The sequence below is a fragment of the Triticum urartu genome, chromosome 6 (genome assembly GCF_003073215.2).
Source record: "Triticum urartu cultivar G1812 chromosome 6, Tu2.1, whole genome shotgun sequence".
Lineage (NCBI taxonomy): Eukaryota > Viridiplantae > Streptophyta > Magnoliopsida > Poales > Poaceae > Triticum > Triticum urartu.
In genome coordinates this window covers 542,332,067-542,358,251 of record NC_053027.1, presented here as the reverse complement: position 1 = coordinate 542,358,251, position 26,185 = coordinate 542,332,067, and the positions used below count along the sequence as shown (strand labels likewise).

At 44.3% G+C, this 26,185-nt stretch overlaps 1 protein-coding gene and 1 pseudogene across 1 annotated transcript; one reads left to right on the top strand and one right to left on the bottom strand.

The window, feature by feature from the left end:
* The first annotated feature begins 315 nt into the window (after positions 1-315).
* Positions 316-8,469, top strand: LOC125516948 (DEAD-box ATP-dependent RNA helicase 27-like). The gene is made up of 13 exons (XM_048682201.1): positions 316-548; positions 4,850-5,237; positions 5,444-5,629; positions 5,753-5,938; positions 6,321-6,404; positions 6,498-6,539; positions 6,624-6,713; positions 6,804-7,112; positions 7,198-7,236; positions 7,318-7,422; positions 7,610-7,678; positions 7,751-7,876; positions 8,293-8,469. The coding sequence occupies exons 1-13, from the start codon at positions 316-318 to the stop codon at positions 8,467-8,469; spliced, it is 2,034 nt and encodes a 677-aa protein (XP_048538158.1).
* A 10,746-nt stretch (positions 8,470-19,215) lies between these two features.
* LOC125512797 lies at positions 19,216-21,524 on the bottom strand (annotated as a pseudogene).
* Positions 21,525-26,185: the final 4,661 nt, after the last annotated feature.

The following is a 26,185-nucleotide window of genomic DNA, read 5'->3' as shown; positions in this document are numbered from 1 at the left end:
TATGCCTTCCTGATTTGGCGCTCATAGTCTGAGTCCCTAGGCTTGGGAGCTGATGCTTGAGCCATACGAATGAAGTGGTCAACATCATGCTCAGGCACTTTCTCCTTTGGTGGCGGTGGCGGTTTCGGTCCAAAATGGGCCCTCACTTGGGCTTGGCATTCAGCTTCGTTTTGCTCCACAGTCATGTCGTAAGGCCTCTTCGGAAGAGGCGCGAGGCTTGGACCAAATTGGTATCTCTTGCCTCCTGTACCTGACTTGTACCGCTAGCCACCATAGCTGTGGCGGCTCTCTTCCATTGTTGCTTAGGCGGCAGAGATGGCTGACGCGGTGCCTGACTTGGAGGAGGAGGAGGAGGAGGAGTGGGATGACGCATTGCCGGACTTGGAGGAGGAGGAGTGGGCTGACGCGGTGCCGGACTTGGAGGAGGAGTGGCCTGACGCGTTGGTGGACTTCAAGGAGCAGGACTCTGCTGAGGTGGTGGCTGATGACTTGGAGGAGCGGGAGTCTGCTGACGCGGTGGCGGATTTCAAGGAGTCGGCTGGCGCGGTGTCGGTGGCCTTGGAAAGATGATGCAATCCTTTCTCCATGGAATGATACGATGTATGGCCTCTCCCAGTGTGTGCTCGTCGTCACCTCCAGGAATGTCAAGCTCTAGCCCCGAATATTGTGCCACCACTTCATCAACCATGACACGAGCATAGCCAGCTAGAATCAGGTTGTAATGGAAGGTTGCTTCAGGGGGATTTGTACAGCAACAGCGCCCGCCACCTTCATCGATATGTTCTTCATTTTGAAGTGTAGGTCACAATTAGTGTTATCCATGATGTCATCCACAGGGTATCTATCCAGCAGTGCCTCATCGCCCGGGGCGGAACCCACACTGCTTCTCGGCATGGATGGGACGGTGCTATCCAATGCTGGATCCGCTAGCTGCTGTCGCTGCTGAGACCCCCTTTCCTGGCTAAGTGAGTCTATCTGCTGTTGCGTTTTTCGGTTATGAATTCATCAATCCAAAGAAGCTCTAATTAAGTCGATCGCCATCGTTCCTAATACGTATTATCATCCCGAAAGGCACCAGCTCACTAATTAAGAACTGTGCGGTCCGGAAGTCTTTAGTCATCCAACGCGGCCTTTTATTGGTCCACCAATCGGTCCGGACACACATTTTCCACAAAGTTGAAATTATCTGGGGGGCATTGCGGGAGTTCGGACACCAGCTACGTAGGACTCCGACACCCCCGACCCACCAAAACCCCTCCCGGACCCCACACCTCCATCCTCCCATCTTTCTTTGTATTCATTTTCTCTCTTGCCTCTGCCGCCACTCCACCACCCCGACTGCCCCGCCACACCCTTGCCATAACTCGACAAATCTGTCTCCAACGTTGCATCCGAGGCTCAACCGCTTGTCCACCGCCGTCGTTCCACATCTCTCCTCCATCCGCTGCATAGGTACCATCCACCCCTATGGCAGTCACCATGCCTGACAAGTGTTCGGTGAAATGCGTGTGATCATTTTTTTGTCCCTTCTTCTTTCAAGCAATGGATTCGGATATGAAGTACATATACAAGCACTATGTTTAGTCGTCAAACGAGGAGGACTACACATATGAGACAATGATGATGCAAGTGGTCATTGCAGACGCGAGCATGCAGAAAAGCATGTTCTCAATTTCAAGGGTCGATCAAGGGTTATCGAGTGCTCAACCGCAACCAGGCGCGCAAACATTTGATGCTAATGGACGGCTACTTTGCCCCACATGCCCTATTCGAGGATGTATGTGAACGAAGACTCTATCAACATTTTACTTACATTGATAAGAATAGTGCCCTTCCATTTTACAAGCATTGCACGTTACAAAGTACTCATCGCATGTAATTGGTGCCCATTCTTCGAGCAGTGCTATCCACTCTTTTATCTTCCCATTATTGATAGCCATAGGTGGAATTTGTTGCTCTTCTCCTCCTTTGCAGATTTCAGATTTTCCTAAGTATACATCTCAGAAGACATGATTAGAAGATTCAACAACAAAAAGTAAACTAAATGTGAATGGTAAAGTAATAGCCAAACGCTATGATTCCCGACAACGGCGCCAGAAAAAGCTTGATGTCCTGCAATTGCACAGGGCTATGTAGCAATTTCATGATATAAGGTTTGTCGATCCCACAGGGAGAGAATAGGATGGCACCACAATCCCCGCAGCTGTGTTGTCACTAACACAACGACTCTCATACCAAACCGGAGTTTGGAAATAGTTCACTTAAGTAGGTTGCTAGGGAATGGTAAAAGGGGAGAATCAAACTAAGGTACTAGAGAGAATGAAAAAGTAAATACTAAACTAAACAAAGGAAATAAACTAAGAGAAGTATGTGATGCTTTAGATGAGATTGTTGGCATCTAGGTACGGTCTCATTCGGTACGGCGCGGAATGGAGTTAAGCTTTACGACTATGCCACGTAGTGGCTAAGTCGGTACCTACATCATAGGATACGATAATCTACGGATGGTGGGCGGTCCCTGACATAATGTGAAGGAAATATGCCCTAGAGGCAATAATAAAGTTGTTATTTTATATTTCCTTATTCATGATAAAGGTTTATTATTCATGCTAGAATTGTATTGATTGGAAACTTAAATACATGTGTGAATACATAAACAAATACCTTGTCCCTAGTAAGCCTCTACTAGACTAGCTCGTTGATCAAACATGGTTAAGGTTTCCTAACCATAGACATGTGTTGTCACTTGATAATGGGATCACATCATTAGGAGAAAGACCCATCTGTTAGCTTAGCATATGATCGTTAAGTTTATTGCTATTGCTTTCTTAATGTCAAAATACATATTCCTTATACCATGAGACCATGAAACTCCCGGATGCCGAAGGAATACCTTGTATGCTATCAAACGTCACAATGTAACTGGGTGATTATAAAGATGCTCTACAGGTATCTCCGAAGGTGTTTGTTGAGTTGGCATGGATCGAGATTGGGATTTGTCACGCCGAGTTTTGGAGAGGTATCTCTGGGCCCTCTCCGTAATGCACATCATAATAAGCTTGCAAGCAAATGACTAAGGAGTTAGTTACGAGATGATGTAATACAAAACAAGTAAAGAGACTTGCCGGTAACGAGATTGAACTAGGTATCAAGACATCGATGATCGAATCTCAGGCAAGTAACATACCGATGGACAAAGGGAATTACGTATGTTGTCATAACAGTTCGACTGATAAAGATCTTCATAGAATATGTAGGAACCAATATGGGCATCCAGGTTCCGCTATTGGTTATTGACCGGAGAGGTGTATCGGTCATGTCTACATACTTCTCGAACCCGTAGGGTCCGCATGCTTAACGTTCGTTGACGATATAGTGTTATATGATTTATATGATTTGGTGACCGAATGTTGTTCGGAATCCCGAATGCTATCAGGGACATGACGAGGAGCTCCGGAATGGTCCGGATGTAAAGATTTATATATAGGACGATGGTATTCGGACACCAAAAGAGTTTCGGAGTGCACCGGGTAGTCATCGGGACACCGAAAGGGGTTCCGGACACCCCCGGGAAGTGTATGGGCCTAATGGGCCAAAGGAGGGGACAGACCAGCCCACTAGCTAGGGGGCTAGCGCGCCCCTCTCCTTGGCTGGTCGGCCCTGTTGGGGAACGTTGCATGGGAAACAAAAAAAATCTATGCTCACCAAGATCAATCTAGGAGATGACCATCTACGAGAGGAGAGATTGCATCTACATACCCTTGTAGATCGTTAAGCAGAAGCGTTAAGAAACGCGGTTGATGTAGTCGAACGTCTTCGCGATCCAATCATGATCCGTCCCGCGAACTCCCGATCCAAGTGCCGAACGGAGGGCACCTCCGCGTTCAACACACGTACGGCTTGATGGCGCATTCACCTCCTCGATCGAGCGAGCGATGGTGAAGTAGTAGCTCAAGTCCTCCAGCAGCACGGCGGTGTGGTGGCAGTGGTGGTGGCGGAATCTCAGTAGAGCTTCAGTAAGCACTACGGAGAGGAAGAGGGATGCGAGGGAGAGGAGAGGCGGCGCCGTTGCATGAAGATGTGCTCTTCGGGTGCGGATGCCCTCTCTCTACCTCTCTATATATAGGGAAGGGAGGAGGGGGTGGCACCCCTACGGTTTCCCCTAGGGGGGTGGCGGCCAGGGCAGATGGGATCTCCCCTAGGGTGACTTGCCCCCCAAGCCGGGAGGTGGGAAGCACTAGGGGAACACCCCTAACCCTCCTGGTTACATGAGATGGGGTGAGGGATGGACTATGTACCGCCATTGCTCTAGCTAGGTTCCTTTTGATTTGCGAATTTATCAATCAAAGAGTGTAGTTTGTCTGCTCTCAAGTTTAGACACGCTGCACCGACAATGAACCGTAAAATTTAAAAAAAAACTTTGACTTGCAAAATGTGAGGCTTTTGTTCCATGAAAAACTTGATGTTCATTATAACATGTATGTATTGTATTGTTTGTTTCCAAAAATTTAGATAAATGTACTCTGCAAAAATATAAAATTTGTAGTGATGGATTTTTGGGTTTTTTTTTTTGAGGGGTCATCGCCACACTTTTGTTTAAATCTCAATGATGTTTTTTTTACAGTTAAATCTCAATAATGTTTGGTACAAAAACAACAGTAGGGGTGGTATAGATAGGCCTAAGCCTTGGCCAAATCAAGCCTACTGATTGGGCCTTTATTTAACACAGTAAGAAAGAAAAAGGCCCGATTAGACCTAAGGAAGGACCCACAATGATGATGTGTCGGTACCGGACTTCCTTGCCAGCCAGCATAGAACTCTGGCCATGTGTTATATTTATACAACTCAGCCGCACCTCTATTCTATCTAATCTAAAAGAAAAAAGGAAAAATACCCCAGATTGCATCTCCCCTCCGCCGCCGCGCCCCCCTCTCATGGAAGGGATCCTGCAGAAGCATATGGCGGATGCGAAAGAGGGGTCCCTTCCTCTTCCTATGAGCAAGAGGAAGCGGAAGGAGGCTGTGATGGATGCGGAGGACAAGAAGAAAGAGGAAGAAAAGGATAAGAAGGGTAAGAAGGAAGAAGAAGAAGAAGAAGAAGAAGAAGAAGAAGAAGAAGAGAATCAAAGGCAGCAGGAGGGAGGTGGGATTCTGACATGCAAGCTTTTCTCTGATCTCTACATGTCCGACCTCACTGCCAAGGCCATCAGAGAGATGAACTACACCCACCTCACACAGGTAGATAGGTCTCGGCGAAAAACATTTATCTTTTTTTATCTACGTATTTGTTGGCAAGTCCATCCGTAATAGTATATAATTCATGTATTTGAATGCTTATTTTCTGCGCTAGCTGTTGGATTTTTTGTGTGTCTGTCTATCAATGTAGAATAAACGTAATTAATAGCTAGCATATTCATTCATGCATGCATGCATGATTTTTGCAGATTCAAGCTAGATCAATACCGCACCTCATGGTAGGACATGATGTGCTGGGTTCAGCCAGGACTGGCTCGGGGAAGACGCTTGCTTTCCTTATACCCGCCATCGAACTGCTACACAACGCGCACTACACCCCTAGGAACGGGACTGGAGTTATTATAGTTTGCCCAACAAGGGAGCTTGCTATCCAGGTATGTACTGTACTTACTTATATTCAGAATTTCTCTTTTCATCCTTTGTATTTATTATGACTATTCATTCATACGCATTCACGCTTAACTATCCTTACTCATATTTTTTTTCATTTGCGCTAGACACACAATGTTGCCAAGGAATTAATCAAGTATCACTCACAAACTATCGGATATGTAATTGGTGGCACTAACATGAAAAGCGAGGCCAACCAACTTGTGAAAGGGATCAATCTGTTAGTTGCAACGCCGGGCAGGCTTCTGGACCATTTGAGAAGTACCAGTAATTTCAACTACAAGAGGCTACAGGTAATTAAAGCCACTCTGGCTTCTGTATGTCGTGTATTCCAAGCTCCGAGGAAATTTTTCTGTTGAAATATATATAGTGCACACTTTTGAATTGGCAGGCACATTAAATAAATGACAAGTGCAACCACCAATTTCATACTTCTCTATCTTTTCCTTGTTCAGGCATAATCAGCCACCTGATTATTTCACATAGTATGAATTCTTTCTGTACGTCTACCTTTTCCTTGTTCATGACTGCAAATCTTACCTGTTAACACTGAACTAGAGTGTGTGTGTGTGTGTGTGTGTGTGTGTGTGTGTGTGTGTGTGTGTGTGTGTATGGAATTTCAGTCTACATTATTCCAAGTATATGCAAAATCGTAACTATCCTATCATGATGTAGTGCCTCATAATCGATGAAGCTGACCGCATACTTGAGCAAAATTTTGAGGATGACATGAAACAAATATTTCGACGTCTCCCTCGGGTATGTCATCATGCATCTGGCAATTTCATTTCATATATATGCACAGTGCATCCTTTAACTTTCCCGAAATTGTTATGCATCGTATGCATGCAGGATAGACAAACTGTTCTCTTTTCTGCCACACAGACTCAAAAGGTTAGTGGATCTGTTATCCAGCCTATTAAAACTTACCCCGATTTGTTCTATCAGCAGCAATGCTTATGTGATGTCATCGCACAGGTTGAAGATTTTGCAAAATTTACGTTTGGGGAAAATGAAGAAAGACAACGAAAACTTGTTTATGTTGGACTTGATGATTCTGAATTAAAGGTATATATGGGAACTGTGTTCAACTCTCTTTTAAATTATTATATGTTTTTCGTGTATTTGGATGAGAAATAACTTTGGATGCTCTTACAGCCTACCGTGGAGGGCTTGCAGCAGGGCTACTGTGTCATTCCTAGCGAGAAAAGGTTTCTGGTTCTGTATGCTTTCCTAAAAAGGATGCAGACGAAGCAGGATGTGAAGGTCATGGTCTTCTTTTCATCATGTAGCTCAGTCAAATTCCATGCAGAATTTCTAAATTTCCTTGGGATAGAGTGTTATGATATCCACGGGCAACTAAAGCAGCAGAAACGCACTAGTACATTCTTCCAATTTTCCAAGATGAATAAGGGCATCTTATTATGCACTAACGTGGCAGCACGTGGGCTTGATATTCCTAATGTGGTAAGATTTTGCTTATGGTTTTAAAATCATTGTATCACCTGACTAACTATAACTAACTAACGTAAGGACCATTTGCCCTGTTTAGGACTATATTGTGCAGTATGATCCTCCAGATGACCCAAAGGCAAGTGGTTAACCTTGCTAGATGAATTATATTGTCTGTTTTCTCACTTTTGCTAACTTGACATTGGAATTTAACTCGCAGGACTACATTCATAGAGTTGGTCGTACTGCCCGAGGTGATAAAGGCAAAGGACGCGCGTTATTGTTCTTACTACCAGAAGAAATGAAGTTGCTTATTTACCTACAGGTAATATGTGTCCCCTTCCTCCTCCTCTTTTATTAAGGAGGACCTTGAAGTATACACACACACACATACAGAAAGTTAAACAAAATTTGAAGTAGTTTGAAATATGCTATGGCTTCAACTTCTCCAATAACTTGCATGCTTCACATAATTGGACCGAGGGAGTAACACATTTAATGTTTGCTTGCAGGTGTCCAAAATTTCTCTGACTGAATATGCTTTCAGTGAAAAGCATGTGCCAAAAACACAATCGCTACTTGTGAGTGTTCCTTTTGCAACTACATCCTATCGTTTAAACGTGTAGTGTCATAACTCGAGTTTTTTGGAGCAGGAGAGTATTGTTGGTGGGAATTACTTTTTAAACCAGTCAGCGAAGGAAGCCTACAGGTCCTACCTTTTGGCATACAACTCACACTCCATGAAGGACATTTTTGATGTCCATCAACTTGATCTCAAGGTAAATATTTGCGACGTCCTTTCTCAAGGTTCTGTCCTTGATTTTTGTGCATTTACCTGGTCAACATTTTCCCTCATTGCAAGTTGACATGGCCCTAACTGGTGGGGGGCATTTTGTTTCTGTGCAATTTTCTGTCCTCTGGCTATAAGTTTGTAAATTTACAAAATCTAAAGTTGTCAAGACGAAGCACAATTTTTTTATTTCCTTAACTAGAGTATCTCTTGAAAATATCAAGGTAGCTTCGGATGAGTGGTAAATACAAATTTTCTGTTTAAGAATAATGCTGATATCTCACCAACTCTGTCTTGCAACAACGACATGAGTTGAATTCCCGTAAAAAAACAACAGGTGTAGTTTTTCAATTGACACTGCACTGAATTATGAGGTTATATGTCTAATTCATTGCCGTCTTTCAGAAAGTTGCGGCATCTTTCTGTTTCAATAACCCTCCTAAAGTGAATCTGGACTTGGAGAGTAGTGCGTCGAGACACCGAAAGATGAGGAAGGTGGAGGGTGGAAAGAGGCACGGAATTACCCCTTCAAACCCCTATGGAAGGAGAGGCGCTCATGATGGCGTGCAGTTTGCAAGATAATTCTTGGAAGGATATATCAGCTAGCAGGGGCTTAAGATGAGATGCTGAAAGTCACCATCGTCTTTCATCCTTGTTTTTCGGTGTAGATCTCCAAATATTGTATAAGTTTGGATGTGATTTATGTTAAAGTAGCTTTATTCTTTTTCTGTAATGTAGCTTTATTAGAAAATAAACAAATGATACAGTTTTGATATATGTACATTGTCCCCTTGTTTTCTGCTTTTCCGCATGTCATCAACTCTGGCATGGTGCTCTAGATTAAATAGAATAAATTAAAGACAATCATCCATTTATCCATGAGATGTTAATTAGTCCGATGCGTGGAGCTGGCATATCACATATGTAAGGTACATGTGCATTGCACGCACCAGCTTTAGTAACCATAATGTGAATACTCATTATAGCATGTAAACATGCAAGTTTGGAGCCATATATGCATGATGTAGATGTTGATTTTAACTCACGTGGTTCATCACATGAATGCTACAATGGAAGTACTTCACGGACGATGTTCGGCTGGACGACACTCGCCCGACGGCTAATCAAACTGTATGCTACGGTGTAGACTTGCCCACGGATGGTTGGATATAGCGTGTCGTCCGGGTTTCGGTCGGAACTGTCCTCCGTGTAGCAATGCTCATGCTACAAAATATCAAAGACTACTGGTATAATACTAAAGGAAACTCATGTGAATATATCTAGCACATTTGCCTTTAGGTATATTGTATTGCAGTTTTGAGTAGCTATAGTATTGCATCTTCGAAGACAAATATATTTTATGAACATGCTGGCATGGCTTTGAACAAAACCTTATAAATTAAGGTTTGAGTAGGAATTATTTTAGAAAAATTACGAAGAAATACGCGCGGAAGAGTCTAGACGAGTGAGAAGTGTCCTCGGTGCAAGGTTTGTGCATATTGTTCATTGCAAAACGCAAAGTAAAAAAATCAACTGTCATTCACTTTGAAGAGAAAAAAATTGGGTAATTGAAGTGTGTAATATTCCGAAACAAAGGAAAAAGTGTTTTGAGGTTTGTGCATATTATGCAGTGTAAATCATAAAGTGAAAAAATGGAATGATAATTCATTTAGAAGTAAAAGAATTTTGGATAACTGAAGTATAGACGATTCTAGGAGGAAATGTTATTGTATTTTAAGGTTCATGCACATAATAGTTCGGCGTGTCCTTGTGTGTGCCCGCGCTAATGTGACCCCACCTATAAGACTTTTCTGAGTAGTGCAAGGGGAAGAGTTTGCCTTAATTAGGTGTCGTTGACTTGTATACTACTTCCTATGTCCCATAATGTAAGACGTTTTTGCAAACTAACATATAGCTTACAAAAACATCTTATATTGTGGGATGGAGGGAGTACTTATCTACACCAACACAAAGTAACACAACTAGACAATAATTTCAAACTAGCAACAACCCAGGCCATTCACAAGATTTTCCTTGTAATATTCCAGCTTCAGTTTCTTCATCGGTTAAATTCTTGCGTTATTTTCATTCGGTCACAGTAACACCCTCCATGATCAATAGCAACCACTCTCTGTTTCCTATCTACTCCTCTGCAGAATTACCAGAACAAGTTTATTTGGAGGGTCCACACACACACAAAAATTCTCTCAATTCCAGACCCAAAACAGGGAGAAAGAAAGAAAGAAAGAAACAAGAAAATGCTACTAGGGCAAGTTACCCGGTTAGAGGGAGTTGCATTATTCATTCATCTGTCATCCGCCCCCCCCCCCCCTGCAGCCTCACAACAAATACCATTCACATATTATACTTTCACGCAATGCAACATCTCTATCTTCCCTTCCCTGGTTATTGTTATTGTTACTAGATGACCCGTTGCGCCAATGGCGCAAAGGGCGAGAGCAAACCATGCTTTCAATCCATGAGAGTAAGAATATCTAGAAACCAATCATTAACTCTTTGTAGAGTAGGGAAATAGATACACGTATAATGTTCCTACATAGTGTTATATATTACATTGAAGGTTGGTTCATAGCGACAAAATCCTCACCACAGCTTGAGTCTTAGTCTGGATCATAGGGGTATATACCTTTCTTCTGCTATGGGTATATACCTTCCTTCTGCAGTGAGAAACACGCCATGCTTGTAACGCTCAGAAGTTCAACCACAACACCATGAATCTTTAGAAGAGCTTGTCTGAGATTACAGATAGCCATTGAAGAAGTAGCTCCAGCAAGAACATGGATTTTGTTAGATGCAACATGCGCTTCATCCATATTGTCGCACCCTTCCCTAGTCATAGTTGAAATGCGGAAATGCTTGATTTCTTTTCCTTTTTAAGAGTAGCTTGTTTGTGACCCTTACATATGCCTTTTATTTCTTCTGCTCATAGTTGAAATCAACATGCACCTTGTGCTCTCTGCATTCCATGAACCTGATGGCTCGAACAGCCGCACGATTCATCGATGACACCCTATCCTTGCATACGGGGCTTGACAGCGCAATTCATTCTACTGAAATGTGGAGATGCTCCTTTGTGGGGTAAAACTCAACTACATGCATATCCACCCTACTCGAGCTACTTACGAAGTAGACTGGTTTAGGAGCAAGAGCTTTTCAAACATTACGTCAGCCAGAAACTTGTTGGATAGCTCAACCAACTCCATGAGGAGCACTTTGAAAAAAGATAAATCCAAAGGTTAGGCACAAGCTGTAAATGGAGTGTATATTAAGAATGATGATCGAAAAAGTTTTAGCATGCATGACCATCAAGAATCTAATAACCCCTGAGCAAACCGATGACATGAGATTACAAGATCATAAATATAACAGCAGAGACATGAAATCAAATGGATTCAGGAATACAATGATACCTATGTCTAGAGGAAATCAAACGGATTTCTATAGCTTAAGTAAATTGAAGGCATTAACTTTGCGATTGTAAGCACAGAATGGAAGAATTGTACATATATTTTAGTAACCAATCGAGGAGGAATCAAGGTCAGGAAATCATATAATCTAATCTGATTATGCAAATATAATTTCCGTTGGCACGCACCAGTAGACTTGCGTATGGCGAATGAATATAGGCAAGACAGGCAATCATAAGCGTAGTTAAAACCAGAACGAAAAGAGTTGGATCTGGAAGAGAGAAGGATGCTTCAGGGAGCAGGGCAACACATGTAGGAGATCATGGTCAGCTTCGTTGAAGAAGAAAGCGGATCGAAGACCTAAGAAAAGAAAGAATGGTCAACCAAAATGGAAAGAGAATGAGAGAGAGAGAGAGAGAGAGAGAGATCTACTGCAACCACTGTTAGGGTGTTGCTTCAGCATTTTATCTTCTCTCAGTTGTTTGCTTTTGAAACAGAAACTGTTTGAATGTACAAGGATCCAAATAAAAAAATTCAAATGCAACTAAAACCGACAGAGGCATTTTGGGAACTTCATTTAATTATCTTTGCACTAAATACTCGAATAAGTTCTCAAGTTTGAACTTCACTGGAAAATCAAATAAGATTACGTAATATAATCAATATGTCCTTTCTTATTTGTTTTCGTTTGAATCAGAAACTGTCTGAACACATCTAAGGCCTTGTTCGGTTACACCTCTTATTAAGAGGATTGGAGGGGATTTGGGTGGATTTTGACTTGTGGGAGATTATATCCACCTCAATCCCTGCCAAACCCCTCCTAAATCCCTGTCAACCGAACAAGGCCTAAAGCTTTTCTTAAAAATGGATAGGCCCATCCACTTGTTGATGCTCCTATAAGATGTGTGGGAGTCCCACAAGATTCAAATGCCTCAGGGATCTCCCCGACTGGGTAGTGGGAAGCGGGTATATACCTTTGTATTTCTCTAGTAATGCCACAACAAAGAGCAATTGTTGTTCTTGGACTAATATGCAAATTAACATCAGCTCACGATTAATACGAAAAGGACAAATAATAAGAATAATAAGTGGACAAGATAATCTCCTTACAACAGATGGGTACAAATAAAGCGAGGATCCTATAACATATTCCCGTCTCAAAATAAGTGTCTCAACTTTGTACTAAAGTACTAAGGTTAAGACACTTATTTTGGGACAGGAGTACTACATATCTTTGAAGGATTGCGTCCTTTTCAACACCTTTTCATGTACTAAAGTTATCAGTCCAATATCAACATATGTGCCTTAATTTTGTCATAATACATATGTAAGAGAATCAACATATAGCGCACGATCAGATCTTATTTTTATTGATTAGAAGGTATCTCTAGACGCTATCAGCATACATATCTCACTCCCAAATAAACTACGGGTAAGAGTAACCATCTATTTGAAATTTCCAAGTCATTCTTCTTAAATATTACTCCCTCCGTAAATAAATATAAGAGCGTTTAGATCACTACTTTAGTGATCTAAAAGCTCTTAGATTTCTTTACGGAGGGAAGTGATCTAAACGCTCTTATATTTATTTACGGAGGGAGTATACCACATGGTATATGTCCATGTCAAAAATGGAAATCAGATGAAAAGAGAGTTGACATTAACAATCTCTAAGATTAGCTTAATCACACCGTGTCATTACACACTAAAAACTACAGGAAGGAAAACTCCCACCACATGGCTATGTATTTTCATCAGGTATGGCACACAGTTTATTTTACCATATTAAAATTGGGAGGAATGGCGATGATGAGATTGGTCAGTTCTCTAACCCAATCTATAACGAAAAATTTCTTATTTAGTTTTTTCAAAGTAAATATTGAAGACATGCTTGAAACATAGATTTTGTTAGAACAATAGTTGTTTAACAGCGGAAAATCACTTGAAATTCCCAATAAAATAGATATAGTAAATACTAGCCATGCCCGCGCGGCGGCACGCCGCGCCTATTGATACATTATGTGAGAAATTCTTTGTATGCTGATATCAAATTTGACCTGTTGATTATTTAATTAATTATTCAGTTTTTGCTTGTTCCCTTTAATTTAGTTTAAGTTTCAGTCACTTTTTCCCTACACCCTCAGATTAAGATCCAATGGACAAAAGGGTGTGCTGCCCAGGGTTTGCATGGCACTTCTAATTACTTAGAAGTATTCTTCCCAGAATACTGACTGAACTGATCCAACAAATGAATAGAAAAGAGATATTGCTGAGCGTAAGCAAGTCTAAAGAAGCAAACCACAGCACCGGTAAGCAAGAAACACATCAGAAGTAGCTTTGGTTTTAGGATTTGAATCATCTTTTGAAATGTTGACATGACCATTCTATAATAAACAAAGCAAAATCTTCTATCGCCGGATGTAGTCCCATCATTACGAACTCCTGCACCACCATTTTGCAGGTGCTATAGCATCATTAGGTCCCAATTCTCCCTGGTTGGCATCGAATGAGTTTGATAACAGAAGAACAACATTTAAGATCATATTTTTCTCTATCGGCCAAGGTGCTCCAAATTTGTCAGCGGCTTGACAACATTAAACATAGTTGGAAATATGTCACTCTTGTAGAGTATTAGATAAAATAGCCTCTCTGTTGTCCCCCCTACCTTTCATGCGGGAATTAAACTTCTCGAAGGTAAGCATCAGCCATATCCGACGACAGGAATAGCAGTAGTCGATACACATAAACTGTACGTAGGAGTCAGGCGTCGACGCACACGGGCACACGACGTGGAATCCGTGGCCGCACCCTTTCGTGACAAAAAAGCGAATCTCCTCCTTCCCTCGAACCCCGACAGGCAGATGCCCCACTTCCTCAAGTTCTTCTCCTCATCCACGGCCTCCACGAATGCCAAGGCGCCGTGCGCCATGACGGCCGTCGCCACAACATCCTCAGCTCCGTAAACGCCCTAGTTTTGAGCCGCTTGTTTGCTGCTGCCGTGTCAAAACAGGGAGCCGGCGTAGCTAGTGCCGCCGACGCCGTGCCGAGACACCTAACAATTACACAACCACGTGCATGGGCCATGCAGGCGAGCACACACGTACAGTCTGGAGTAGACCAAGCAATTACGCAGGCACATGCAGAGCCCATGCAACCAACCACGCACGCGCAGCTCCCAACACCCTTTGCCAATAAAAAAAACACAACACCTCTCCGGCTAAACCATGGGCCACGCTAACGTAATTTAACCTGTGTAAACCAAATTCGGCCGCACCCGACGGTCGACTGATGAACTACTCGGCCGCACGTACACAGCGTGCGTACACAGAAGGAAAGAAGAGCCCACCATCGAGTTAATGGACGCGACAGCAACAAAGACCTACATTGAATAACTTAGCAGGAAGAACGATCTATTTATAGCCCCTGCAACGTATCTATCAGGGTCTCTAGATTGCACCACGAAAGCGGCAGCGATATATAAGCGGCAAAGTCTGTAGACGCAACGGCGACAGCGGCATCGATCAAAAATAGTATAGCAGGCCGTAGACTAAACATAAATTAAATCTAAACTGTTGTAGCAGCACCGATCAAAAAGCACTCGAAGGCTGTACGCCAGACGGTCGAGTTGACACCGCCTTCCCAGCGCAAAGCGGTACCGCGTACACTGACGCAGCCCACCACACGTCGACGAAGGGCGACGCGCAGCCCAGAGAAGGAAGGAGGCCCGCCCACGTATACAACCACCGTATAAACCCTAGAAAAGCAAGTCAACGGAGCAGGCTGGCCCATGCGCACCCAATATCGCTAGCCGCACCAACAGAGTAGCTACGCACGTTGAAATTTTTTTGGTCGAGAGCGTACAGCCACCAGGTAAATTTACACACCGGCGTACCAAAATAATACCATGCGCCACAACCAAAGTTCACCATGGGTCACTTTCATCCAAGTGGATGAACTTCAAGGCGAAAACCTTGCCTGCAATAGAGGCTTGGGTATGTCTGTTTTGTAGAAGAACTTACATGGCGGCCATATCCAGCACCATCACTAACTGATAGGCGAGCTTGACTATAAAGAGCGGAAAAACCTCTCCTAATCATTTTGTAGTTCTCTTGAATTAATGGAACAAAGAAATAGGAAGAATAATGAATGGTTGTACACGAGCACTAAATTGGCAGCCTGCACACTTGTGTTTCTCTAAATTTTATTCCTATTATTCTGAATACAAAACACCTCTGGATTTAGCTATGCCTATAAGAAAAATGGAAGTAGCACAAGCATTTAATGAAACGGTGCAAAGACAAGCAAAAGAACAGTCCATTTACCTGAGCTGACAAGGAGAAGCACACGAGCAAGGCAGGCAAGATCGAGAAGGAGATCAAGGTGGATGTTAGAAAAAACAGGCTGAAACCAAAAAAACAACATGGTCAGCACACAAACATTTCATCGAACGTGAAAACATGAAAACAACAATGATATCATTCGGCCAACCTTATAAAACAGAAGTTACCTTACCATAGCCAAAGGCCAGACCAATTGTTTAATACTTCGAATTTCCAAATCAATATTCTCATCTGCTTCTCCTCGCTATTTAGTCTCCATCTCTAGCATCTCTGGCTGTTGCAGTCCAATGAGCGAACATACATATTTTAGAAAATAAAAAGATTACTTGTGGAAGATCTAGAAGTGGGGAAGAACAAAATCTACAGCAGCCCAAGAGATTCAAATATAATATCAACTCATAAACCCGAGAGATTCCTTTTGGACTACATCACCTAGGCTGGCACCATACCAACTTTTACTTGTGGAAGATCTAGAAGTGGGGAAGAACAAAATCTACAACAGCCCAAGAGATTCAAATATACTATCAACTCATAAACTCGAGAGATTCCTTTTGGACTACATCACCTAGGCTGGCACCATACCAACTTTTACTTTGCAACACTCTAAAACATATCCGTACTTTCCACTTAGAGCGTCCTCCCAAATATAATAGTGTTACAACCCTGATACATAATATAGTGCAAGAGGGCTCACAGATCGATTGCTGGCTCACAGTACAGGGTGGTATGCCATCGACAAGCTAAGGTGATAAAAAAATTGGTGTATTTTCTCTTATGGGCAAGGAAGCAAGAGTTTCGCTATTACAAATTGTAAGAAACTGATAATTAGAGCAAATTACTTGTCCCCTGCCACTTGCCCTTCTCACCGGCCTACTCCTTCCCCCTGTAGCCGGCCTCCTCCCCCTCCCCTGCAGCTTGAATGGAGAAACAAATTTAACCAATGTATTATACAAAGTATGACAGCTGACAGAAGTGTTGTGACAGAATAATAACAAATAAAACAGCTCATATAAGTTGCCTTCAGATGTTATATAAGGTGTAATTGCTCTAAACCAAAATTCTTACTGCAGACTCATTCAAATTCTTTTTCAGAGTTTCGGTATACTGAGCTGCTGCTTCCTGATATTTTCTGTTGTAGAAGGGTTCATTGCCTGCAATATGCATAGTGGGGTACATTCAGATTCCAGAGAAGAGAGCCTTTGGATTAGCAGGGGACATATTTGCTAGCTAAAATCTGAATCCTGTTAGGCAATTGTCTGTGCAATGTGAATTCACTGTCTGAGTTGGTGTGCAGGTTTGCTATCATTTTTTGTAGCATAGGCATGGTGTTCTGGTTGCAAGTGAACGTAGCTGCAAAAGTGAGTTGTAGCATTGTTTGCCTGGCTCAGCTGATGAATTTGTTGTAGCAGAAACGACAACAAAAAAACCGGGTTCAACTATCCATGTGTCTCGCTTTGAACAGAATTACCCCCTCTAATTCATCCATGTGTACAAGTGAACTGACACCAAATCCATCTGATTGGAATTCGTTACAGAAGAAACAAAATAAAGGGCATCCATTTCCATCCATGTAAAGTGAATCCACCTCCAAGGGATCAGATGAGAGCACCCCCAAACCAAACCAATCTAGTGAGCTAGGTGAAAATTAAATCGTTGCAAGCAAGTAAGGAAGGGATGGTCGCCATCTTACCACCGCTGTTGAACTCGATGCTTCAACAGCCAGCGCGGTGCTGCTGTTGATGCAGGGGCGGAAGCTCGTCGGAGAAGGCCGAATGCACCATGTCGTGGTTGTATTGGTTGCTTGCGTACCCGGATGCCGGCACGTGTCCTTGGAGATCGAAAACAACAGCATCGTCGTATGAGCTTGAACTTTTCCTGAAAGCATGACACATAACAAAATCATCTTGTGTAATGAAAAATGTGACTGGTGTCATCTTAAGTAGTCAATAATATATCTGAAGAAACAAAAGCATGTGCCTAGGCACCAAAATTCAGCAGGTATGTTTTTACTTGTCGGTTATAGCGAGACTGAATAGGATGAGGAGCTTCACTAATAAAAAGAGATGCTACAGCTAAATGGAAGTGAATGTATCGCAAGGAAGAAAGAGTTTCGCTATTACAAATTGTAAGAAACTGGTAATTAGAGCAGATTACTTGTCCCCTGCCACTTGCCCTTCTCACAGGCCTGCTCCTTCCCCCTGTCGCCGGCCTCCTCCCCCTCCCCTGCAGCTCCACCCTATCCCTACGGGAGCGTCGCCTGTAGCTCTGCCCCCGCTGATGGACCAACACCAACCCACGAGCAATTACCAAAGGGGTTGAGAAGGGATGAGGCTAGCAGATGCTCACCTCATGCTCCTCCTGCTTGGCGGAAGAGGCAGCAGTGCACGAACTCCAAACTCCAATCGCCAGGTCGCGCCCGACCTCTCCGGCATAGGCCGACGCCAGCGGAGACCCTCCGAAGCCACACCTCCCTCTCTCTCTCCTGCAGATCGAATCCAGCACTGCCGCCATCACCGGTAAGCTCGCCTCCGCACCGGTGGCGGACAAGATGCGATGGGGGGACGACTGAGATGGGAGGAGGAGGCGGCGGCTAGGGGAAGCCGGGGAGGCGACTGAGGTGGGAGGAGGAGGAGGGGGCGGCGATGGGAGGAGAAGGGGCGGCGGCTAGGGTTGTGAGGAAGGACGCAGGTACGCGGTGTGAGGAAGGACGCGGGGTCGTTCATTTTTCTTTCGCTCTTGCCCGCTCTCGCCCGGGTCGCTGAACTATTCACAGATGACGTGGATTGCGCAGTTGTGCCTAGCATATCCCTTGACCTTTCGCTATTACAAATTGTAAGAAACTGATAATTAGAGCAGATTACTTGTCCCCTGCCACTTGCCCTTCTCACAGGCCTGCTCCTTCCCCCTGTCGCCGGCCTCCTCCCCCTCCCCTGCAGCTCCACCCTATCCCTACGGGAGCGCCGCCTGTAGCTCTGCCCCCGCTGATGGACCGACACCAACCCACGAGCAATTACCAAAGGGGTTGAGAAGGGATGAGGCTAGCAGATGCTCACCTCGTGCTCCTCCTGCTTGGCGGAAGAGGCAGCAGTGCACGAACTCCAAACTCCAATCGCCAGGTCGCGCCCGACCTCTCCGGCGCAGGCCGACGCCAGTAGGGACCCTCCGAAGCCACACCTCCCTCTCTCTCTCCTGCAGATCGAATCCAGCACCGCCGCCGTCACCGGTAAGCTCGCCTCCGCACCGGCGGCGGACAAGATGCGATGGGGGGCGACTGAGATGGGCAGAGGAGGCGGCGGCTCGGGGGAAGCCGGGGAGGCGACTGAGGTGGGAGGAGGAGGAGGGGGCGGCGATGGGAGGAGAAGGGGCGGCGGCTAGGGTTGTGAGGAAGGACGCAGGTACACGGTGTGAGGAAGGACGCGGGGTCGTTCATTTTTCTTTTGCTCTTGCCCGCTCTCGCCCGAGTCGCTGAACTATTCACAGATGACGTGGATGGCGCGGTTGTGCCTAGCATATCCTTTGACCTTTATACGTTCAATTACTATTATTACATAAACCATATAGGCCTTGCCTGCCTCTCAGGACTCGGGAACCACTGGAACAGCAGCTGAGCCCTTGGGCTTGGCCGCCACTTCCGCGAGAGACGGGCAGCTCCGCGGCCACGAATGGATCTTGTCGCTCAGCGACCGCCTCCACTTCCTAGCCGTGCTTCTCTTGCCACCAGGGGTAGCGGCAGCCGCAGCACAAGAGCGCGCCGTGTCAGGAACATGTGTGGTAGTATCAACCTTGGACAGGCTTCGCAGAGACTCTAGATGTTTCCTCGGCGTGCCACGGTTATTATGCTGGCTGCCGTCCGGAAACCTGTTGCTCAGGCATTTGCTTAAGCCGGTGTGCACCATGATGCCGTCGTCGCTCAGATAACCATTCTCCATACTGTCTCGCATGGCCAGGTCGTCGTATTCCTCGTCAGACCTGTTGCAGTCCTCGTCCACAGACCCTTCCATCTGCCACTCAAAGCACCCACAGATATGTATGTATGTTAAGCAACTTAGTGTAGTAACAATTAGTCAAGCATTTTTTTTCGACTAAAAAGGGAAGAAAAAAAAGCTTTGTTAACACAAAATGAAGGTAAATAAATAGGCTGCCACGCCTCACCTCATCATGGTTTTCGTCGTGATCTTCTTCACTTAGGTCCTCATCACTCCCTGAATTAGGTGGAGCATCAGCTTCTTCTTCGTCGTCGTCGTCACTGCCAGATGCTGCTGCTGACTCTTTAATCTACAAGTCCCCGACAAACAAAAACATATAAATCAGCAATTATAAGATACTAACAAATTTGATGGTGTTTCTCTGTTGTTCACTCACAGAAAGATGTAGCAAGATCAGACAAGTTAACGCTACCAGATAGTACAAAGTTAAATTGCTACTTACCTCTTTATGATGTCCATCGGCCTTCTTAGGGGAGCCACCGGATGAAGATGCAACATGGCTGCTGCTACTGCCTTCATTACCATTGATCCACGAGCCTTCGACACTTCCAGCTTGACTTGTACAGCCTGTGTCGGTAGGCCATGCACTTATCCCAAAGGAGCCAAACTGGAGATTCACCGACTCCGCCCTTCCAATGTTCAGAGGTCCATATATTGGGTTTCCTAGAGATTTCTGGTCTCCGCCACCTTGGGAACCACATTTCCCATCCCCATCACCTGACTCAACCAGCCAAGCCTTTGAAATGGATCCATCCACATCAACGATGGCCATGAGCCCATGAGCTTTCTCGAGGATCCTAGGCGTTGGATTAATTTGAACATCCCCTTGGAACTCATGGAGTTGGCAACACATTGGTTTTTGTACTCTTCATTTACAGCCGCCGCTGTGTTTGTGTCAGCGTTATACAACTGCTCTCCGGTAGCTCGCCTGCGGAGGCAGCTAAAGAAGGTGGCATGGATGGAAGCCACGCTCCGGTCAACATTAGTGTTGTTTACCTTGGGAACTAGGTATTTGTCAGCTCGACTACAGAGGTACTCTTGGATGGTTCTAATGTTGTTGATGTATTTGACATACTTATTTTTGGTTGGGTCAAGCGTCATGTACTTTGCACGTACAGCAAACCTCTCGGTGTGCTTGCCCTAATTGGATATGTAGATCATAAAAGGAATTATTGATGGATGTTTCTTCATTAAGCCCATCTGAAATATTGGAATTATTTGACAACTTCATACTAAATAAATATAACAGGGGAATCAGAACACATGGATCATGAGATTATGATTCCACCTTAACTGGAAAAGAAACCGAAAACAGAGCATTTTCAACATAATTGGAAAGAGCGAGAATAGAAGGAAAATGTACACAAGAAAAAAATGTTATGGTTTTCCGTAGCACGTACCACAAAATTAAGGCTCAAGTGAACACCCTCAACAACGGCCGATTCTTTGCGATCTTCCCACGCGGTGATAAGCCGATCCAGACTGTCGACGACCATCTCACTCTGTGCCTTATAACCTTCTATAGCCATTTGTTTCTTCCCAATTGGTTTTCCCTCAACCTTGTCTCCACCGCCCTCATAATCCATACCTGAGTTGCTTGAGACGCCCGAGCGTTTCTTGGCTTTCCGCCTGGCTTTTGCTTCAGAAACAGCCACCGGGTCCAGGCATTCACCTGCATGATAAGTGGATGCCCAGAGAAGGGGGTTTTCCTTCTCGTCAACAAAGCTCCGCATCATGTGGCGAATGGAATCTGTGGAAACTACAGTGGTGATCCCTAACCTGCTCCCATGTTGAACAGATACATAAATTGGAATATAATGCTTATAATTTTGAAACGAGAGAAAATAAAGTTGGGTGCACAGGGCATGATGCTCTGTTTCTGAAGAAATAGTTTAGCGTTTCTGCTTGCTTGCTTGTAGGACAAATTTGCAACATAGCAGCTAACTGAAAAGGAATCGAGTTATTGATAGCCTAAATACTAGTACAAGATGATGCTATCCAGATCAATAAAGAAACACTAAACTATTCATAAACCCTAAGAAAGTTAAAAGGGGATGTGTGTGTGTACCAGCAAAGTAGAAAGAGTGGATTTGCCGCAACCACTAGTTCCGCATAGAAGAACCGTGACAGACTCCTTTCTTTCACGAATCCTAGGGAGGGAAGAGATTAGAAAGGAATAATATTATCAGATTCCTCTGAAAGTTGGTTACCCTGCCCTGCCCTGCCATGAGTGACATGTGGGTGGGAATTCAATATGATTTACATACATAGTTGCATTGTAAACAAGGGAAAATCAATCTGGTTTTAGCTCCTGACAGACAGATGAGATGTGATCATATCAGATGGCAACAACTAATTTGCCACTAGGTAATATATACATACATAGAGAATCAGTGTGTGTTGATAATAATGTATGTAAGCATGGAACAGGAAGTAGATTACTACTCTACTCTACTCTACTCTACTCTAGATGATGAGCTCATGTGTGTGTTGTTTTTCTCAAAGTGTCTAGACCAAATTGATCCTCCCTCATGAAATGTTTGTTAAAAGAGAAGATTGGAAAAACATTCCTCCTCATGTAAGTATGAGATTGGTACTAGTGAATGGGGGAGCTTGGCAGACCTGCAGGCTAGGGTGAGGTGGTTCATCTGGTTTGGGGCGAGGTACTTGTAGAGGGCCAGGGCCTGGCACACCAGCTGCAGGAACAGGTCCTTGGGGATCCGACGCTTGTAGAGCTCGAACTGGAACTGCCTGGGGTTGGTGGCCGCGTCCGGCAGCTCGTACCGCTGCACCCCTTTGCCAGGGCCTTGGCCGCCGGAGCCGGACATGGCCATGAGCATCTCCATCTCCGCTGGGTCGCCACGGACCACATCGAACACCCGCAGGCTAATCTTTTGATTTTAGAGTGAATCCAAATCGAAATCAAAATCGGAAACAGAGGGGGCGGAATGGAATCAGAGGGATCGAATCAGGCCCGGCCCATAGGCCGGGCAAACGGGGCGCCCGCCCTGGGCCCCGGGGAGGCAGGGGCCCCGGGCCAGCTAGTATTCTTTCAGGGAGCCCATACACGAAAAAAAAAATTAAGGCCTAAGAAATCGATCGTAGTCTGTGTGCACTTGACCCGCGACTCCTTCCCCAATCGCAGGCTCAGCGCCGCCGGCCGCCCCTACTGCGCCTCTCCGATTCCAGTGTCGTGGCCGACCATTAATGGCGTGATTCCCGAATCGGCTCCCCTTCCTTCTCAACGCTCTGCTTGTTCCCTAGACTTTGGAGAGAGACCAAGAGGGTAGATGTTCTCTTTCAAGTAAGTCTGTTCCGTAATTCAGAGATTCATTGATAAATAGCTCTGCGTTGGATTCCACATCGCACATCCATCAAATCTACATGGGTCTTCTTCTGCTCTTCATTGGATCCAAACGTGAGAGTGCGAGGGTGCTCAGGCAGGAGACTAGAGAAGGGAGAAATTTTATTCATCTCATGGCGTTGTATTTTTGTCCGTGCTGATTACTGCAGCATACGGATCAAGCCATCTACATCCATCATTTCGTTTCCAGGTGATGTTGATTCTTGCATTAACCATTTTTATGCAGCTTATTTAGTGACATGTCTTCAAGAAATTATTTTTCCGGTACTGGAATCCCAAAAGGGATCAATTGCTAAGTTCTTCAAAACTAGTAATTCTTTGAGGGAATCTGCATGTTTTGATCATCATAGTATAAACATGAAATAGTCAGTTTGCTTTGCCATGCCTTATGCAGGATAGTTTGGAAGAGGTGAGTTATTATTTCGGTGAAGAATTTTTATGTGAAGAACATGCAGATTGGGGAGGATCTAGAAACAAATGTGAGTTGATGCATTAGTTTTATATCTCATGGTAACACAAATGTTTTAAGTAGCAACCACTTTCGACAAGGTCATTTGTTGTGCAGAAAAAGAAATGCCTCCATTGACAATTATGAAATCAATGTTTTGTGGAGCTCTATTGTTTCATTACCATCATGATACAATTCTCTTGATTGATAAATAGTTGTACTGTCAGTATTAAGAGTCCAAAGATAATCGATCAATGCTATGCATTGGATATTTAATTTGAGCTTTTGTATTTCAAGAAGGGCCCCTTGTTGCTGTCTTGCCCCTGGGCCCCGTATATCTATGGGACGGCCCTGGATCGAATCCAAGAGGGGAGGGGAGACCTCGAATGCATGCCTTGGCTTGCATCCCATGAGCTGGAGCGTGCTGTGGAGGAGGGAGCGCGTGTAGCGGAAGGAGGAGGCGCCACTCTCGTCCACCACCACAATGTACAGGAGCTTGTGTCAGGACCCGCTATGTTTGCTGAGCAAGAACTAGGGTTTTGAGAGAAGAAATGGGGAAAGTTCGCCCAGATCTGAGAGGCTTGTATTAACTATAAGTATTGTTTAGCCATTGCAGCAATTCAATAGAAGATTCGATGACCAGGACAGCCACAACCCGGCAACCTTTATAGGTGGAAGGCGCTCCCGGCAACAGCCTGAAAAGTAACAGTAACGGCATGAAACGGAACATTTACGATCTAACGGCTAGCAATGAACATTTTAAAGTGAGGCGCGATCTCAGCCATTCTTCTACAGCTAACTGAAGAGATAACTGCACTCGCTTCGGTCCTGACATTGCTCCCTCCTTGAGTTTCGACGTGTCCTCACGGCGTAGCTGTTGCTTCTTGCCACGCTCATGTAGTGTTACTGAAGAACTCCGGAAATGTGTACTTGATAAAATTTGCGTCTTCCCAAGTTGCATCTGTTGACGGCAAGTTTATCCATCTGATAAGCCACTGCACGACCGACATGTTTTGTCGAGGAACTTGTCGAACTTCTAGAACTTCCTCTGGTCCCACTTTGATTGTTCCATCCTGGTTGACGAGTGGAAGATTAGGGTCAGGTATCGACTTGTCCCCAATGTGCTTCTTTAACTGGCTCACATGAAACACTGGTGGATTTGCACCCCACTAGGTAGCTGCAATTTGTAAGCTGCATTGCCCACTTTCTGAATAACCTGAAATGGACCATAGTATCTGTTTTGTAGCTTCAAAGCACCCCTGAATCCAAATGCTTCTAATATGTATGGAGCCATTTTAAAGTAAACTGGGTCTCCCACCTGAAAACTTCTTTCAATTCTTCTAGTATCTGCATATTTCTTCATCCTGTTTTGTGCCAACACCAGATTATCATTGAGTTGCTGTAAAATCTGATGTTTGGCAGTTAGGAAGTCCTGTGCTTCTTCATCCTCAGGTCCAGGTATTGCCAATTTTGATATGAGGGGAGGAGGGAATCCATACAGGGCCTAAAATGGGGACATTTTGATTGTAGTGTGATAAGTTGAATTATACCAGAATTCTGCCAATGAAAGCCATGATAACCACTTAGTGGGAGCAGATGTAGTCATGCATCTTAGATAAGTCTCCAAGCACTGGTTAACACACTGAGTCTGGCCATCAGTTTGAGGGTGATAAGCAGTATTGTATCTGAGGTCCACTTTAAGTGCAGAGAAGATATCTTTCCAGAGTTGGCTAGTAAAAATTCGATCTCTGTCAGATATGATGAGTTTTGGAGGACCATGCAATCTAATTATATTATCCACACTGAGTACTGAATAAGGATGAGACAGTGGTATGAAGTGAGAGTATTTGGTAAACCTATCCACTACTACCATGATCACATCCTTTCCTTGTGATTTGGGTAATACCTCAATAAAATCCATTGAGATGTGCTGTCAGGCCATGTCAGCAACAGGTAGAGGTTCTACCAGTCCAGGTTGCAAACAATTCTCATTCTTAGCTCTCTGACATACAGGGCAAGCAGCAATGAAAGCTTCTACAGTTGCCTTCACACCAGGCCAGTAGAAGATGCTTTTTACTCTGTGATAAGTTGGTCTTCTCCCTGAGTGACCACCCACAGGATAACTGTGTAAGGCTGCAAGCAATTTATACTGTAATTTAGGGGAGTTGCCCACATAATTTTCCCTTGTATCTTATAATTCCAGCTGCTAGAGAGTAATCTGGCAACTTGTTACCCTCTTGAAGGAGGAGTTTCTCCAGTAGCTGCAAGCTAGTAGGATCTTGCTGATAACTTGCCACTAGATCTTCTGCCCATGTAGGAGTAGATGCAGAGATAGCCATGCATTTAGGAAGAACTCTTGACAGTGCATCAACAACTTTGTTTTGAATGCCCTTTTTGTACTGAATAGTAAAGTTGAATTCCAACAACTTCATCATGAGTTTGTGTTAAACCCCTTCAGTGATTTTCTGATCAGTGATAAACTTTAGGGATTGCCGGTCAGTTTTAATGATCAACTCTTTCCCTAACAAATAGTGCCTCCATCTTTTCAGTGCTTCAAGTATTGCTAGGACCTCTTTTTCATATGTAGACATAGCAGCATTTCTAGGGAATAAAGATGAACTGTAATAAGATATTGGTCTGCCTTGCTGCATTAAAACAGCTCCAATTCCCTTCCCTGAAGCATCAGTTTCCAAAATAAATGGTTGAGAGAAATTTGGCAGGGCCAAAATAGG

Bases quoted from the DNA above. Each gene is read 5' to 3' on its own strand.
- LOC125516948 (XM_048682201.1), top strand. From the start codon at position 316: ATGGCTGACGCGGTGCCTGACTTGGAGGAGGAGGAGGAGGAGGAGTGG. The intron at 5,939-6,320 runs GTAATTAAAGCC...ATCATGATGTAG, and splicing joins TCAACTACAAGAGGCTACAG to TGCCTCATAATCGATGAAGC. The intron at 7,423-7,609 runs GTAATATGTGTC...GTTTGCTTGCAG, and splicing joins AGTTGCTTATTTACCTACAG to GTGTCCAAAATTTCTCTGAC.